This window comes from Giraffa tippelskirchi, chromosome 6, assembly GCF_054371585.1.
Source record: "Giraffa tippelskirchi isolate mGirTip1 chromosome 6, T2T-mGirTip1v1.2.pri, whole genome shotgun sequence".
Taxonomy (NCBI): Eukaryota; Metazoa; Chordata; class Mammalia; order Artiodactyla; family Giraffidae; genus Giraffa; species Giraffa tippelskirchi.
The window spans coordinates 109,743,572-109,762,382 of NC_137280.1; the positions used below are offsets into that span (position 1 = coordinate 109,743,572).

General features: G+C 39.7%; 1 protein-coding gene across 6 annotated transcripts in view; it reads right to left on the reverse strand.

Annotated features, from left to right (window-relative positions):
* HSD17B4 (hydroxysteroid 17-beta dehydrogenase 4) overlaps nucleotides 1-18,523 on the reverse strand; it is a 96,405-nt gene extending 77,882 nt beyond the window's left edge. For all 6 annotated transcript variants that reach the window (XM_081499078.1, XM_081499075.1, XM_081499073.1 and 3 more), the window contains exons 1-2: nucleotides 18,327-18,523; nucleotides 10,214-10,267 (exon numbers count right to left, since the gene is read on the reverse strand). Coding sequence is in view for 4 of the 6 variants with exons in the window: in XM_081499075.1 (XP_081355201.1) it covers nucleotides 10,214-10,267; nucleotides 18,327-18,384 (112 nt within the window). In the remaining 2 variants the exon portion in view is untranslated. The remainder of the gene's footprint in view (nucleotides 1-10,213; nucleotides 10,268-18,326) is intronic.
* Nucleotides 18,524-18,811: the final 288 nt, after the last annotated feature.

The following is an 18,811-nucleotide window of genomic DNA, read 5'->3' on the forward strand; positions in this document are numbered from 1 at the left end:
ATTAAGAGCTCTTATCACAACTGAAAAAGAAAAGAAAGTTTAAGTACATAATGTGACATATCTTCTCCATGTCAAGAAAGCCATTTACAGCAATGGTGATAAAGAAAAAGCACATTAAATTCACACTGGTGAATTTTTGTAAAACATAATATGTCATGGTCTACCAAAAAAGAAATAAAACTATTTATTGAAAAAGGTCAAAAACTACACCCACAACTAACAGGTGTTCAGTCACTAATTTATACCATATATGTAATTTATATGTTTCCCTAGTGGCTCAGATGGTAAAGAATCTGCCTGCAATGCAGGAGAACAGTTTTGATCCCTGGGTTGGAAAGAGCCCCTGGAGAAGAGAATGGCTACCCACTCCAGTATTCTTGCCTGGAGAATTCCATGGACAGAGGAGCCTAGCCAGCTACAGTCCATGGAGTCACGAAGAGTTGGACACAATTGAGTGACTTTCATTACATTTTTACATCTTCCTATATATATATATATATATACACAAATATTAACTGAACATTTACTATTTGCAAGGAAATCTACAGATGTATAAGAAGGGTGCCTATCTTCAAGGAGTTTATAATGTACTGAAAGTTAGTATGTGGTAACTATACTAATGCATTAATTGTATCATAAAGTATACAAAGGCAACGTAACTAAATAATATGATAACAAAGGTAATTTACACAATCATTCAAGGTTGAATTTACAAAATAACATGCAAAAACAAATGAAAAGATGAATAATGTGTCATTCACGTCCGACTCTTTGCTACTCCATGGACTGTAGCCTGCCAGGCTCCTCTGTCCGTGGAATTCTCCAGCCAAGAATACTGGAGTGGTTGCCATTCCCTTCTCCAGGGGGTCTTCCTGACCCAGGGATCGAACCTGGGTCTCCTGCACTGCAGGCAGATTCTCTACCATCTGAGCCACAATAGATCAATGCCAAACATCTTGGAAAAACAGAATTTAAGACAAATACTGGGGACAAAGAATTAACTTGCATTGCAAAGTGATCATTTTTGTAGGGTTATTGCATAAACTATGAGGAATATAACAATTTAAAAATTACTAATTAATAATGGTATAGAGATATACACTAAAATTTAAACTCTCTTAATATGATCAAATTGATGATTATCATACCTGAAAAAAAATGCACAAGATCTTTTTCTCTTTTGAACTATAGCTCTCTTATGGGGGAATTGGGGTGAGGGTTGCAACCAGGGTAGGGTAGTAAAAGGAGATAAAGGTTGACTCAGAGCAAAACTAGTCAAATGTGTTTTTGTGCTTAAAGGAAATAAGTTTTTCAAAATGTGGACTGAGGTATATTTTTTCTAACAATATCGTCTTATCAGTCTTATTGCAAATAAAAAAAGCTACAAAGACAAAAAATAATGGGGGAAAGGCTTACATTATCCCTCAGAAAATGTTTTTAAAATGTTAAGATTCTCAAGACTAAATTTCTATTAACTATTCATTATTTGAGTACAGTTACTTAAATAACAGGAAATAAACAATAAAAAAAAAATCAAGATTTTGAAACATAATTAAGTCTTCTAAGATCCTTTTTACCCAAGCAAGGGAAAGTTCAAAAGCAAATTGACAAAGATAATATTGAAGTAAAGAAAGAAATGTTCAAATGCGAAATGAAACACTATCCCCAAGAGCAAACTATTCCAAGTGCAATCAAAGGTAAACATTGAAGCCTGAATAAATAATTACTGAGATCAGTGATCGATACAGTGAAACAGTATCAAAATAGATTTATTCAAGACAAGTATTCACCTCAGAGAGGACAATTTAACACTGACCCTACTCAGTTATCCTACCAGAGCTAATTCACAGGGATTACAGCCTTAACTAGAAAAGCACTGATTACACACTGAAGGGCTTAGCCAGCAGCAACATTAAAAGATTGTTTATAAACAAAGAGAAATGTATTTATACTATGTGACCCTGTCATCACTTATATATATATGAGTAATATTCCAATTATAACATTCCAATTATAACAATATTTTAAAATATCCCTACCGCCTACTGTTAAAGACACATCTGGAGGAGAAGGGGATGACAGAGGATGAGATGGTTGGATGACATCACCAACTCAATAGACATGAGTTTGAGTAAACTCTGCAAGTTGGCAATGGACAAGGAGGCCTGGCGTGCTGCAATCCATGGGGTCGCAAAGAGTCAGACTGAGCAACTGAACTGAACTGACTAAATATTCCAATTTAACAATATTTAAAAATATCCCTACCACCTACTGTTAAAGACACAACTTTGTACATAGCTGCATTTGAGCTCCATACAGCTTTCTAGGAGTTTGGCAGGAACAGCTGTTCCTATTTTTACAGAAGAGGAAAGAGTTTAGGAAAAGTTAGGTAACTTGTTCCAGGCTCCAAGGCTGTATGAAATAGCAAAATTCAGACAAGAACCTGGACCCACCACAATACCACTCTGCTCCTCTAATGCTGTGAACAAGTTTCTTTTATCCTAATTATTTCCACTTAAAAAAAAAAAGTCATGTTTGCTTGGAGAGAATACAGAAGAAACAATAAATCAGCCACCTCACTCAAACAAACAGCTTCAAAATACACAGTATTTTTACTACCTATTGGTAAGATTATGATAGTTAAGGGATAAAGTCTTTTCAGCTAAAACCATCAAAATATTCCCAAAAGTGATATATTTGTAAATCCTCCATACAAAATCCAGCTTATAGCTCTGAAGAGGTTTTTTTTTTTTAAGATGTAAAATCTTTTGCCTATTTCCATCATTTTAAATAAATCAATGACTTGGATAGTCTATTAAAGACTATGTAAGTTTTTTTAATTAAAAACCCACTCTGAGGTTTTATTAAACACCTACTATACGCTAACCACTAGAGTAGAGACATAAGGATCCAGAGAATTATAAACACACTTGGAGCCTATAAAAGTACCCGATAAATAGGAAAATGGATACCTAAACACAAAGTGCTGAGTTATCAGCTATCAAAGCCTGAAAACATAACCAGGTTTGTGAGGATGGCTGTTTCCCCATATCCTCCCAACAGTAGAGATTATCATTCTTTTCAGTATAACAATTAAATGATTATAAATTGTAGCTCGTTATTTTAGTACTAGTAAGGTTACATTATTTTCATAGGCTTGTCATTTATATTTCTGTTTACTGTTTTGTCTGCTTAAATAACATTTCATTTGGGGTGCCTTTTTTCATACAGATGTGTACATGTTGCATGCATGCATGCTCGTCACTTCAGTCATGTCCGACTCTATGGAACCGATGGACTGTAGCCCACCAGGCTCCTCTGTCCATGGGAGTCTCCAGGCAAGAATACTGGAGTGGGTTGTCATGCCCTCCTGCAAGGGATCTTCCCAACCCAGGGATCGAACCCTGGTCTCCTGTGTCTTCTGCATAGCAGGTGGATTCTGAGCCACCAGGGAAGCCCCATGTACATGTCACTTATTTACAGAAGATTTTAATTTTTTATCATATATGTTGCAAATTATATTTTATTGAAATGTTGAAAGAGAAACAGCAGAGCATTAATATTATTTGATAGCATTACGTACATTGTTTTTTAACGTTTTGTTACATAAACCAGATTGAGAAATCTGGATTTGTCTTTAGCAATCCTATTTGTGTACGGGCTTGGCTCTTAGAAGTTGGTTTTCCTATTCTCTCATGCTGTTCTTCAGCCCTGACTACTGGCCCCAAAGACTAGAGTAAGAAACATGTTTTGGGTCTCCTGATATCAGGGCTGCTAAACGAGATGAGCAACATATATCACTTTTAGTGTGTTGGGGAAAAAAAATGCAAATCAAACTGATTATCATCTTCTCAAACTGTCCCACCCTCTCAGCAGCACTTTGCTGGCTAAGTCATTTCCCAGGTATTCCCTCTTTTCTCCCATTTCTGAACAGTACATGCCACCAAGCTATCAAGGCTTGACATCCATTTCATTATGATTCTTCAAATACTCACTCTGTTCACACTCTGTATTCAGCACTGGGCTTGGTGCTTTGAGCTTGGAAGGTAGATAGTTTGTGTGCTGAGGAGTTTCCAGTTCTTCTAAGGAACCAATTACTGCCATTTCTTTCCTATTCTATCATTTTATGCCCAGACTACTGTAAGTGCCTCCCTGGTGGCCTTTTCCCTCCAATCTTAATCATTCCAGGCTACTAGCAGCCAGTTGCTGGGTAATGGCCCTACAACAGCCTTAAACTAAGTCATTCCCCCACTGAAAATCTGCAGTAGAACCCTATTATTCACTGCCTAACTTTCAAGATCCCTTCAAGTCTGACCTCACTTTACTGTTTCACTTTAATTAGTTCATCCTCTCTGGAAAATTACTTATATAGCAATTTCTAAGTTCCCACTTAATTTATTAGGAGTAATAATGTTACAATGCTTTGTATCTGAAGAGTGCTCTATAACTGTGCTTACACATATTCCTGTTCATATATTTATTCAATCCAAGGATTTGACACCAGCTAAGTCATATCTATGACCAATGACATATCTATAAACTACTTTTATTTCCAAAGTAAAATGGTGCTTCCAAATCTACAAAATCGAAATAACTTTTATATGCATTGATTTTGCACGTAACATGCTTTACAATGAGTAATCTGAGAAGTATATAAAAAGATGATAAAGTGTACTTATTTTTTGGAGAGGTTATTTACTTTTTTTTAATGCTTTTAAGAAATTCAAACACTACAGATTCAAAAAGCCCTTTCTAACCCATGTTCTATTCCAGAGGCAACTGCTATTAACCACTTTATAGATGTCCTTCCAGGCATTTCTGTTTTCTACGTTGATGCCTTTCCTCCCATTCTGAAAAGTTTCTGACAGCAAACAATAGCATTAAGAATCATTTCATTGATATAATGGGCCCAATGGGGATTTCCTCCTGTATTCTGTTTATGTCTTGACTGCTACCAAAAAATATTTAAAGTGCCTTAAATATAAAATGCATGTGCAAGGACTATTAAAAAATGGAAAAATTAAGAAGATGTCACATCAGAGAAAGAGAAGCCTACTCAAAGCACAGGCTAATGGTGGTTTCCCTAGTTGAGGACAGTGTCAAGTTTACCTTTAAGCTTCCTGACAGTCAAAGAAAAAGCACAAAACACAGAGTTGCCATTATATTTTCACTGTTTGGTAGAAAGTTACCATCACCCTAGTTCATCAGGAGTCTTTTCCAGAATGGCCATAAATGTATTTAAATATGTGAAGGCCTCCAAAATGTGGTAACAGTTGAGAAAGCAGTATCTTAAATGAGGCCTCCTTAATTTAAGGGACTTAATCTGTCTCAACAAGAAGGCATCAAGGGTCTCTTTAAAGGAAGAAGAGACTGAAAATGAGCGACTGAGTCCTCCTGGGACTCCATCTCCTGTCTATCTGCACTCACCACCTGGGGAATCTGATCCAGTCTCCTGGCTTTAAATAACACCTGGGAACTGAAAATAGATTTATATAGCTTCAATGTCCCCCCAGCTATAGAGTTCTATGTCTCACTGCCTACTTACTATCCTCATCTGAAAGTCTACAGATGGGGATCTGTAGACTCTCTGGGAATCTGGCCCTCCTCCAGTCATTTCTGTCTCACTCTATCCTCTCTCCTTTTCAACTCACATCAGCAAATAACCAAATCCTGCCATACCTACCTTCCAAATATATCCAGAAGTTAGCCTCCTTGTACCACCTCCATCCCTACCAACTGTCTGAATCAACCCCTTCTCTTTCACAGATTATTGCAATAACCTGACAGATCTCTCTGCTTCCACTTCTTTTTTTAATGAAAAATTGTAAGTACAGACAATAAGAGTTCATATGCTAATAAACCCCAACATGCTCAACATTCTCCTCCACTTCCATTCTTACTCCTCCAGAACCTACTCCTCAGACAGCAAGCAGAATGATCAATTTAAACCTTAAATCGGGTCATGAAAGTAGGTTCTCATTAGAAATCTAGAAAAATAGTGTACACGATCTTATTTGCAAAACAGAAATAGAGACACAGATGTGGAGTACAAACATGAACACCAAGTAGGTAAAGGTGGTGACATAGGAATTGGGGTGTTGGTATTGACATATATCCACTATTGATACTATGTATAAAATAGAAAACTAATGAGAACCTACTATATAGCTCAGGGAACTTTACCTAGTGCTCTGTGGTGAACTTAAATTGGCAGGAAATCAAAAAAAGAGGGGATATATGTACACGTACAGCTGACTCACGTTGCTGTACAGTAGACACTAACACAACATTGTAGCAACTATACTCTGATAAAAATTAATTCAAAAAAGAAAAAAAACCAGGTTAAAAGCCAGTCCTTCTGAACTAAATGGTCCTGTGTGATCTGACCTCCTGTCACCTCTCATCTCTCATCTTCACTCCCCTAGATGACATTACTCCAACCTGGGATGCCCCCGAAGCTCACTTAGATATAATCCTGAGCACAGTGCCCAGGACATGGTAGGCAGTCACTAATACTGTTTTTACCCCCTTCACAAAAGACTTTAATTCTTGGTGTCATTTAATCCCCACCATAACCCTGGCAGTTATTAGGTAAGGTGGCTACTAATATTCAGACAGGTCATGTAACTGGACAGCAGAGCCAGGATTCAAAGCCTGACCTAACTTCAGAGACAATTCCCTTTCCCACGCTGAAGTTCACCTTCTGGCTATCAGGATCACACAGAAGCTAAAAACACAGGCTCTGGCATCTGACAACAGGAACTTAAAAAACTCATCTTTACCAGCTGTCATGTAACTACAGCACAGAAAATAAATCGTGTCGATCTTACTTTAAAAGACTTCAATTTAAATTACCCCTAAGTGCTACTCCTCCAGTTCAAGAACAGAAAGCGTTTTGCCTTTCTTACTGTCAAAGAAGAGGTTCTGCTTGCTGGAACACTTCAACCTTCTTTGCGTTCAAGCCCTCAGGATAAAACTTACTACTCAGAGAACTCGATATGGCTCAACAACTAAGGAAACCTCAAACCTATTCCATTCCCAACATTTTCTTCAGATATGCACACACATTTCTTCAAAGATGTAATCTGTACAAAAACAAATGTCCCTTGTTGTAATTATCAGCCAAAGGCTTAGCAGTTCTTACACTCAGATTTAAATCTCCCACAATGTTTGATATTATAGAACATAAAACATAGCAATCATTTTAACAGGAAGCTAGTATCTTAAGTGATACCCTTAACTTTGGGCTTGGCCAGGTGATTTCCTTTGGCCAGTGAAATGTGAGTAGAAGTGCCATGCCACTTCCAAACAGAAGCTTTAAGCACCACCATGGGGAAGAGCCATGATGAGAGTCCCTCCTTCAGCTGGGATCCTGAAATCAGTAAGACACACAGAGCGGAGAGACAACTGACCAGAAGGTGAACCATCAGGTAAGTGTGAAACTATCCTTTATTATGATAAACCAGTGAGATTTGTCTGTTAGCTCAGCATAACCAAGCAAAAGCTCTCTCACATGAGAAACAAGCTATTCCATGTCTTAAGGTTTTACTTCTTACTGGCCTCTGAGCTAGTCATAAGATTAACTGATCAGTAATTTTACCACAAACAAGCTACTCTGTCATAAATCCTACATGTGCTTAACTCCCATTTCCTATTTTTGCTTCCTCAAGTAAAAATATGCTGAGAACAAAATTAACTCAGGAGAAATTGCAGTGCACGTAAAACAGTCTGGAAGCAGGGCATCTATGTTTTAAAAAGTTAAAGCACGGGGTAGTGGTGGTTAGAAGAACGAAAACCATTGGTAGCCTAGAGAATTCACAGCCAGGTCACAGGCTAAGTGGTAGAAAAGTTCTGCACTTTCACATAAACTAAACTATATCTGGTTCTCCAGCCAAGTTTGGTAAATAATTTTTCAAAAACATGAACTTTCTACCTTTTTGGACTTTAACAAGCACCTGCTGCAATACCATCCCTGGGTCAATGACAACAGATGCACCATCCCTGTTTATCATTTCCTTAGAACTGAAAAAGTCCAACCTGAGTGCAACAAATTCAAAAGTAATAGATATAGGAATTCTGATCCACACAAACACATATTGCTACAAAAGGTTTTACAAAACAAATTTATAAACTAAGATTGTAACTCAGCCACAACCAAAAAAGTAGAAATTTACTCAACCAGTCTCAAAGGTACACCAACCTCTCCCCACCCCACCCCATTCCCAAAAAAGGGCTACAACAATAAAAGAACCAATGAACAAAGTCCTTTCTTTACAAAAGGCAATATTCTAGGTCCTTTAGGAGATACAAAAGATAAAAACAGACCGTAGCATTTATGAAACTGAGTGCAAAGATGTAAATAAAAAGTTACGAGTAAAAATATTAATAAATTAATAGCAATATCTTTTTAAAGAAAGTAAAGAAAAAAGAGGCCCTGACATGACACATTCTTGGCAAAAAAAAATCTGGCAAAAAAAAAAGGTCTGAACTATACACCCCTGACAAAATATCACAATGTCAAAATGTGTTGATATTGTTTTCTTCTTGCCACAAGAAGCAGACTGGATTAACACACTGTGGTTATGACCTTAAACAACATCCAAGATCTCTGTGTATCTTCCATAAAGATAAGCTACACATCCACACTGAGGGAGAAAAGTATATTCAATATCCTGCTTAGGTTTTCTCAGTTTAGAAAACCTGGCTGCTTGTTAAGTCTTCTGTTACACATGTCTTCATAAACAAATTGGGAGAAATCTGTCTCTCTGTATTCCCTAGTAAGACATAGGGAAACTGTGATTGGGAGGCCAAAGCCCAGGAAAGATAGTAATAAATATTGGGGCATACAACCGCCCTACACACCTACCTGGCACCAAAGATCCATTTAGTTACTCCCCACAAAGACGTGGCTGTAGACAAACCCACTCCTATGTCCACACCAACTGCCAAGCACACCAGGCAAACCACTGAGATTACTAAAACCTCCCATATTTAGTGTGTTGTCAATTACCCCATCCTCCAACTGAATCCCCACAGCAAAACTCATGTAAATGCCTCTTCAATTAAAATTTTTTAACTGTTATAAAAGCTCCCATTTGAAAAATTTTGATGAAAGAAATTAAAAAAAAAAAAAAAACATACTTTGGATTTCTTGATTTCAAACTTCCAGTTATGAAAATGCACTTATTTCTTTCCTTACCAGTATATTTACACTTACAGGGATTCATCTTCTACCAGTCTGATACAAGAAAAACACAGCCCACAATATACCAAATTCAAGAAGTTTATAATGAACGCCTGCTTATCTTTCTCAAGTCTACTGAATTGCAAATTCTAGTTTACTTTAAAAAGTAAGTTACAAATAAATAAATAAATAAAAAGTAAGTTACAAAATCAGCCTCAAAGGGGAAAAGATTTTGCTGGCAGAAGAAAAAAACTGGTGATAAAATTTGACCTTGATAAATTATTTGATGTAAATACAAAGGTGTCTTTTTTTTTTTTTAATAAATTTATTTATTTTAGTTGGGGGCTAATTACTTTACAATATTGTAGTAGTTTTTGCCATACATTGACATGAATCAGCCATGGGTTTACACGTGTTCCCCTTCCTGAACCCCCCTCCCACCTCCGTCCCCATCCCATCCCTCTGGGTCATCCCATTGCCCCAGCCCTGAGCATTTGTCTCATGCATCGAACATGGAATGGTGTTCTGTTTCACATATGATAATATACATGTTTCAATGCTATTCTCCCAGAACGTCCCACCCTCACCTTCTCCCTCAGAGTCCATAAGACTGTTCTATGCATCTGTGTCTCTTATTCTGTCTCATATATAGGGTTATCGTTGCCATTTTTCAAATTTCATATATATGCATTAGTATACTGTATTGGTGTTTTCCTTTCTGGCTTACTTCACTCTGTATTATGGGCTCCAGTTTCATCCATCTCAGTAGAACCGATTCAAATGTATTTTTTTTAATGGCTGAGTAATATTCCATTGTGTATATGTACCACAGTTTCCTTATCCATTCGTCTGCTGATGGACATCTAGGTTGCTTCCATGTCCTGGCTATTGTAAACAGTGCTGCAATGAACATTGGGGTACACGTGTCTCTTTCAATTCTGGTTTCCTCAGTGTGTAAAGGTGTCTGTCTCGTGAAGACTGTATTTTAGTTCCTAAGTTCTAAATGAAAAGAAAAATTTATCAACTTACCAACAACGGATGCACCTCTTTCTGCAAAAGCCAGGGCATAGGCTCGGCCCAATCCTATTGAATAAAAAGAAAAAAACTCATAAAGTTGAGCAAATGTTAGAATAATTTTTTTGGTCCACTCAATCCAATCCCTATTGAAAAGTAACTGATGGGCAATTAATTACAAGAGTAGGCTTCACTGGTACTCTCAGCCTCTACTGTACCTATTTCTACTTTCAGGAGTTGGAAAACTTAAAACTATACTTTACACCCATTTTACCTACCATTTCCTACATTCTACCTAGCTTCTAGGATGCTAGATGTGATCTGTGTTCCACGGTTAAACGCATGTGCATGAAAATGCACACGAAATTAAATCTGGAAGGAGGAAATGAGGCAGAAGTCACCATACTGTGACAATTGGCCAGTGCTGCTGGTTAGGAAGCCAATTTCTTGAAGCTTCCTAGGTATTAAGTGGATATAGTGGCAGCTTCTACATCAAGCTCCCTAATCTCTGGATGGCAACTTCCATTCTCTAGGTTCCTAGAGCCAGTGACTATTTGGGCGGTGGCAGTTCCAAGGGCAGCCTCAGAGGTAGTGGCTCCACTAATGGACCAGTTTTACAAAAGCCAACTGCTTCTACTGAGTCCTTTCCTGTTTCAAATATCTAACAGTTTCTACATTCTGCTCTGAACCTTGACTACATAATCACCACATACACACACAAAATACTTAATTCAGATTCAAAGCTATAGGGTATAAATTTATACATTCAAAAATGGATACATGCCTATGTAAACTTTATAGGCAGAGAATATCTTAGGAAGACTATAAGAGACTGGTAATTAGTGGTTCACCTCTGAGTAACAGAATTGTGTGATTAGCAACAGGGAGTGGAAAGTTTACCTCTGTATTATTTCAATCATTTTAACAGGTACACACCTTTAAAAATTGAACTGATATACTTACTGGTAGTTTACCTTGCCTTGAGACCCCATGAACAGTATGAAAAGGCAAAAAGATAGGACACTGAAAGATGAACTCCCCAGGTCGGTAGGTACCCAATATGCTACTGGAAATCAGTGGAGAAATAACTCCAAAAAGAATGAAGGGATGGAGCCAAAGCAAAAACAGCACCCAGTTGTGGATGTGACTGGTGATAGAAGCAAGGTCTGATGCTGTAACGAGCAATATTGCATAGGAACCTGGAATGTTAGGTCCATAAATCAAGGCAAATTGGAAGTGGTCAAACAGGAGATGGCCCAAGAGTGAACGTCGACACTCTAGGAATCAGCAAACTAAGATGGACTGGAATGGGTGAATTTAACTCAGATGACCATTATATCAACTACTGTGGGCAGGAATCCGTTAGAAGAAATGGAATAGCCATCACAGTCAACAAAAGAGTCTGAAATGCAGTACTTGTTTGCAATCTCAAAAACGACAGAATGATCTCTGTTTGTTTCCAAGGCAAGCCATTCAATATCATGGTATTCCAAGTCTATGCCCCGACCAGAAATGCTGAAGAAGCTGAAGTTGAACGGTTCTATGAAGACCTACAAGACCTTTTAGAACTAACACCCAAAAAAGATGTTCTTTTCATTATAGGGGACTGGAATGCAAAAGTAGGAAATCAAGAAACACCTGGAGTAACAGGCAAATTTGGCCTTGGAGTACAGAATGAAGCAGGGCAAAAGCTAATAGAGTTTTGCCAAGAGAACACACTAGTCATAGCAAACACCCTCTTCCAACAACACAAGAGAAGACTCTACACATGGACATCATCAGATGGCCAACAATGAAATCAGACTGATTATATTCTTTGCAGTCAAAGATGGAGAAGCTCTATACAGTCAGCAAAAAACAAGTAAACTCCTTATTACCAAATTCAGACTTAAATCGAAGAAAGAAGGGAAAACCAATAGATCATTCAAGTATGACCTAAATCAAATTCCTTAAATAGATTTAAGGAACTAGATCTGATAGATAGAGTGCCAGATGAACTATGGACAGAGGTTCGTGACATTGTACAGGACACATGGATCAAGACCATCTCCAAGAAAAAGAAATGCAAAAAGACAAAATGGCTGTCTGAGGTGGCCTTACAAATAGCTGTGAAAAGAAGAGAAGCGAAAAGCAAAGGAGAAAAGGAAAGATATTCCCATCTGAATGCAGAGTTCCAAAGGATAGCAAGGAGAGATAAAGCCTTCCTCAGCGATCAATGCAAAAAAATAAAGGAAAACAACAGAATGGGAAAGAGTAGAGATCTCTTCAAGAAACTGAGAGATACCAAGGGAACATTTCATGCAAAGATGGGCTCGATAAAGGACAGAAATGGTATGGACCTAACAGAAGCACAAGATATTAAGAACAGGTGGCAAGAATACACAGAAGAACTGTACAAAAAAGATCTTCACGACCCAGTTAGTCACGATGGTGTGATTACTCACCTAGAACCAGACATCCTGGAATGCAAAGTCAAGTGGGCCTTAAAAAGCATCACAATGAACAAAGCTAGTAGAGGTGATGGAATTCCAGTTGAGCTATTTTAAATCCTAAAAAATGATGCTGGGAAAGTGCTGCACTCAATATGCCAGCAAATTTGGAAAACTCAGCAGTGGCCACAGGACTGGAAAAGGTCAGTTCATTCCAATCCCAAAGAAAGGCAATGCCAAAGAATGCTCAAACTACCTGACAATTGCACTCATCTCACACACTAGTAAAGTAATGCTCAAAATTCTCCAAGCCAGGCTTCAGCAATACGTGAACCATGAACTTCCAGATGTTCAAGCTGGTTTTAGAAAAGGCAGAGGAACCAGAGATCAAATTGCCAACATCTGCTGGATCATCAAAAAAGCAAGAGAGTTCCAAAAAACATCTATTTCTGCTTTATTGACTATGCCAAAGCTTTTGACTGTGTGGATCACAATTAACTGTGGAAAATTCTGAAAGAGATGAGAATACCAGACCACCTGACCTGCCTCCTGAGAAACCTGTAGGCAGGTCAGGAAGCAACAGTTAGAACTGGACATGGAGCAACAGACTGGTTCCAAATAGGAAAAGGAGTACATCAAGGCTGAATATTGTCACCCTGTTTATTTAACTTATATGCAGAGTACATCATGAGAAACGCTGGGCTGGGTTAAGCACAAGCTGGAATCAAGATTGCCAGGAGAAATATCAATAACCTCAGATATGCAGATGACATGACACTTACGGCAGAAAGTGAAGAGGAACTAAGGAGCCTCTTGATGAAAGTGAAAGAGGAGAGTGAAAAAGTTGGCTTAAAGCTCAACATTCAGAAAACTAAGATCATGGCATCCGGTCCCATCACTTCAAGGCAAATAGATGGGGACACAGTGGCTGACTTTATTTGGCGGGCTCCAAAATCACTGCAGATGGTGACTGCAGCCATGAATTAAAAGACGCTTGCCCCTTGGAAGAAAAGTTATGACCAACCTAGACAGCATATTAAAAAGCAGAGACATTACTTTGCCAACAAAGGTCCATCTAGTCAAGGCTATGGTATTTCCAGTAGTCATGTATGGATGTGAGAGTTGGACTATAAAGAAAGCTGAGCGCCGAAGAATTGATGCTTTTGAACTGTGATGTTGGAGAAGACTCTTGAGAGTCCCTTGGACCGCAAGGAGATCCAACCAGTCCATCCTAAAGGAGATCAGTCCTAGGTGTTCATTGGAAGGACTGATGTTGAAGCTGAAACTCCAATACTTTGGCCACCTGAAGCGAAAGGCTGACTCATTTGAAAAGACCCTGATGCTGGGAAAGATTGAGGGCAGGAGGAGAAGGGGACGACAGAGGATGAGACGGTTGGATGGCATCACCGACTCAATAGACATAAGTTTGGGTAAACTTCGGGAGTTGGTGATGGACAGGGAGGCCTGGCGTGCTGCAGTTCATGGGGTTGCAAAGAGTCTGACATGACTGAGCAACTCAACTGAACTGAATCTAAATTAATTGATAAATAAGTAAACAAATAACAAAAGGAGACAGCTAAATTATCAAGCTCTTCTATAAAGAACCCAAATTATAAATTTTTGCAAAACTAAAAGTTCACCAAATAATTTACTTTAAAATTTAATCTACTCTAAATGGATGAGCAAGAACCCAGCCAATGCAATAACTCAAGCTTCTTCATATTTTATCAGATCAAGGCTAAAGCACTAGATTTAAACATGAGGTTTTCAAAGAAATCAATACTCATGACCAGAATGCAAAAAAAGGTAACAGTAGAAAATCATCAGATGAGAGGAATGGGATACATCTCTAGTAGAGATTGATCTCAGTTAATCAGAGAATTATCTCAAAACCAAGCTACAGATTTCTCTGAAAAGTTATGTGAGTAATCTACTTTTATCTTAATAGCCCAAGCAAACTGTATACAAATCTGTACATAAAGTTAAAAGTGAAATTCTCTTTCCTGTTTCTAACACCACCACTAGTCCATTAACAGATTCACTGTGTCCGCCCATGTTTGTGTATCTATGCTTCTATAAACATCATTTAAATACTTTATGTGTTAGTCTGTCTCCCCAAATAAACTAGAAGGTTTGTAAAGGATGAGATTATGTCATTCTTTTGCATTTCCCACAATGGCCAGCACAACTGTAGAGTCAAAATGCACAAAAAAAATTAAATTCAAGAGCCTCTATTTTCTCTTAATCCTCTTTTAAAGCCTGTCTTAACTTTCTCCTGCACCTAAGTTCACTGTCAACCATCCTCTCTTCCCTATTTCTCTTCTGACCTTATCTTCTTTCGCACTGTCAAAAATCAGTTGATTCTTTTCTCATAGCGCTTGTTCAGTGCTCTTCTCAGTGGGTTTGACTGCCCTCTGCTTCAAGTTAACAGAGTCTCTGAGACTAGCTTCCTGGACTATTTCACTTTCCAGGTTTACCCAAAGGAAGTCAAACAACTTCAAAGTCTCTCCTGACTTCAGAATTTCCAACTACTCACACACTTCTTACTATCTCCAATTCTACAGCTTGCTATTTTATAACCATCTCAAATTCACCATGGCCAGACTCCCTCTTCCACTGCCCAGTTCCACCACTCCCACAGTTCCATCCCCAGCAACAGCTACTACCATCTGCTAATCAATACAACTTCCTGTTATACCACCCATTGCGGCAAAATTACCTTAAGGCTAGACAATCCTGAAACTTCTTCCAAGTTGCCCAATAAACTCTTCAATAGTCCAAGCTAAACAACAGCACTTGAATAGCCCCAAGATATTTCTTTGCATTTCAGAATATGAGTGAGTTGGAGTCCAACTAATTCCCAGACACAGGCCTGACAAGCATTCACAGCCATACTCCTGGGATGTTCAGCAATGACGCAGTTCTACGGATGCATATCCTTAAAGGAGAATGCCAAGGCCTCAAGGGCAACAGTCTGTGTGATGGGACTGCAATTAGATCTCAGTCTTTCTTTTCTAATGACGATTGAAGGTAAGTCTCAACTTTTCCACATGTATCTGCTCCAGATCAGTATTCCAATTTAATGGCTAGTAACTGTCACATAATCCAGGCTCTTTAAAATATGGATCAGTTTATAAATAAGAGGCGCTAAATTCAGAATTGTCTAGTAACAACTCATTCAGTTCAGTTCAATCGCTCAGTCGTGTTCAACTCTTTGCGACCTATGGACTCAGCACGCCAGGCTTCCCTGTCTATCACCAACTCCCGGAGCTTGCTCAGACTCATGTCCACCAAGTCGGTGATTTCTCCACTCTTCTCCAGTAGCATATTGGACACCTACCAACCTGGGGAGTTCATCTTTCAGTGTCATATCTTTTTGTCTTTTCATACTGTTCATGGGGTTCTCAAGGCAAGAATACTGAAGTGGTTTGCCATTCCCTTCTCCACTGGACCACGTTTCATCAAAATTCTCCACCATGACCTGTTCGTCTTGGGTGGCCCTACATGGCATGGCTCATAGTTTCACTGAGTTAGACAAGGCTGTGGTCCATGTGAACAACTCATTAATACTTCACAAAATCAATTTAGTGAGCTGTAATCTGCATTTACTTAATGAAACAGAAAAGTTCAAAGTGCACTGAACGTACTATGTTTCAAATACAGATTGTGTGTGCGTGTGTGCGTGTGTATACAGGGTATTGGTATAAACTGTTATTTCATACTGTGAATCACTCACTGTCAAAAAATGGCTTAAAATATGAGTGCATTACTTATTTTCAACAAAAACTAAGTGTAAACAAAATGTTTTCCCCAAAACATATGATCATTTCAGAATGAAAATAGCTATGGCTATAAAACATTTGGCCACTAATTAATGCTAAAGACATTTTCTAAAAGAAAGCATGAGAATCCATTTTATAAATGAAAATATGTATGATTTAACTGTGGTGGCTCACAGTGTAAAGAGTCTGCCTGCAAGGCAGGAGACCCAGCTTTAATCCCTGAGTGGGGAAGATCCCCTGGAGAAGGAAATGGAAACCCACTCCAGTATTTTTGCCTGGGAAACCCCATGGACAGTGGAGTCTGGCAAGCCCCAGTTCATGGGGTTGCAAAGAGCTGGACATGACTGAGCAACTGACTTCACTTCAACTGTCAGAACTCCATTGTGACTTTTAATATATAATTTAAATTAATTCAGCATTAGGTCCATTCTTGGTATAAGGGACTACCAGTGGGTAATCAAAGGCCCATAAGGTCAAGATTCTTGTACTTCAGTTCACTTCAATTCAGTCACTCAGTCGTGCCAGACTTTTTGAGATCCCAAGGACTGAAGCACGACAGGCTTCCCTGTCCATCACCAACTCCTGGAGCTTACTCAAACTCATGTCCATTGAGTCGGTGATGCCATCCAACCATCTCATCCTCTGTCATCCCCTTCTCCTCCCACTTTCAATCTTTCCCAGCATCAGGGTCTTTTCCAGTGAGTCAGTTCGCATCAGGTGGCCAAGGTATTGGAGTTTCAGCTTCAGCATCAGTCCCTCCAATGAACATTCAGGACTGATTTCCATTAGGATTCACTGGTTGGATCTCCTTACTGTCCAAGGGACTCTCAAGAGTCTTCTCCAACACCACAGTTCAAAAGCATCAATTCTTCAGCGCTCAGCTTTCTTTATAGTCCAATTCTCACATCCATACATGACTACTGGAAAAACCATAGCTTTGACTAGACGGACCTCTGCACTTGGAATAGTGTAGAATCTCACTGCAAAGCATCCATGTAGGTATGAGTAGTTTGTCTTAATTTTTGTCCTTTAAAAACAGGGTTATTTCACATAACAAATCTCCACTTTGCTTCTGAAATACAAGAAGGTCCGGCCCACTTCAGAAAGACCTTGGCTCTCCAGTTTCTCATGCCCCACCCCACACTCACTTTACTCCTCTATCGCCTGCCTGAGTCCAGCAGTCACTTGAGTTTACAACTTTATGCCAAGACTCTAGTGGACTTGACAGTACTGTGCTTGGCTTGATAAGCATACAAAGTCCAAAAAGGAGAACTCTTAACCAGATGCCTTTTTTTAAAAAGAAGGCCCTCTCAAGAGCTTAAAAATCATCCGACAGAGGAAAAGACAACTGACTTTTCAAAGGCAAGGGGCTGACATCTCTACTACTGGGGGCAAGGGGTGGAGAGTGATTCCAGTCACCAGATGGCTTTTCTGCCATGTTTTAAAAGACTTGACAGAGGCCTAGAGAGTCTATTGACAGGAAGAGTTGCAATTGATACTCACAGATGAGCGTTGGCATGAACTTTCGCCTAGTTTTGCAACCCACAGCCCAGCCCGGCCTCTGTCCTCTCCGGATCCGAAGCCTTGAGGGGCCCGGGGGTGGAGGTGGGGAGACGTGCACCAGAAGTTTCTGGGTCCCCGCTCAAGGCGGGCCAGCGCCACCTCTCCACCCTCAGGAGATTCGGCGACCTGAGAATAGTCACTGTCCGTCCTCGCACTCCCACCGCCAGCGAGTCCAATCGCTCGCTCCCCAAGCCGCTTAGTCACCGCGGCCCGCAGCCCAGATGCTGGGACCGCAGCTACAGCTGCGTGCGTAACCCCGACCAAAGGGGGGACAAAAAAAAAAAAAAGTGGGGCGGGGGGGTTCCCAGCAGTACAGTGAGCTGGACACCCGCCCTCCAGCCTTCACGTACTCACCTCCCCCCGCGCCGGTAACCAGTACCACTTTCCCGTTGAACCTCAACATCGAGGCCATAAGTCCAGTCTGCAGCGGCACACACACAACACTAGCAGAAGTAGTGCGGAGTGGAGTTCAGACTGCGGGGCAGGTAAGACGGAGGGAGTGGCGGGGGCAGGATGGTAGCGACCTGCCGGGTTCTGAGGAGAGGGACGCCGTCTTTTTCCAAGCGCGCCTGCGCGGAGATCCCTTGGCACTCTGGGAAATGTAGTCCAACATGCCTCCAATCCCGACCCTGCTCAAGAGACTTGGCTCAAAAGGACCAGTTCTGCTGCAGGAAGTAATGGGAGCTCGTAAGATCTGATTGGTAAAATGGCTGACTCTGCTCACTGTATTTATCCTCTAATCCATGGTTTTGTCATTCACTCAGCAAGTGTTTCCTAGATTTAGGCGAAATTGCAGCTGCTCTCTGGTAATAGCTTTCAGACATAGCCCCTTAGAAGTA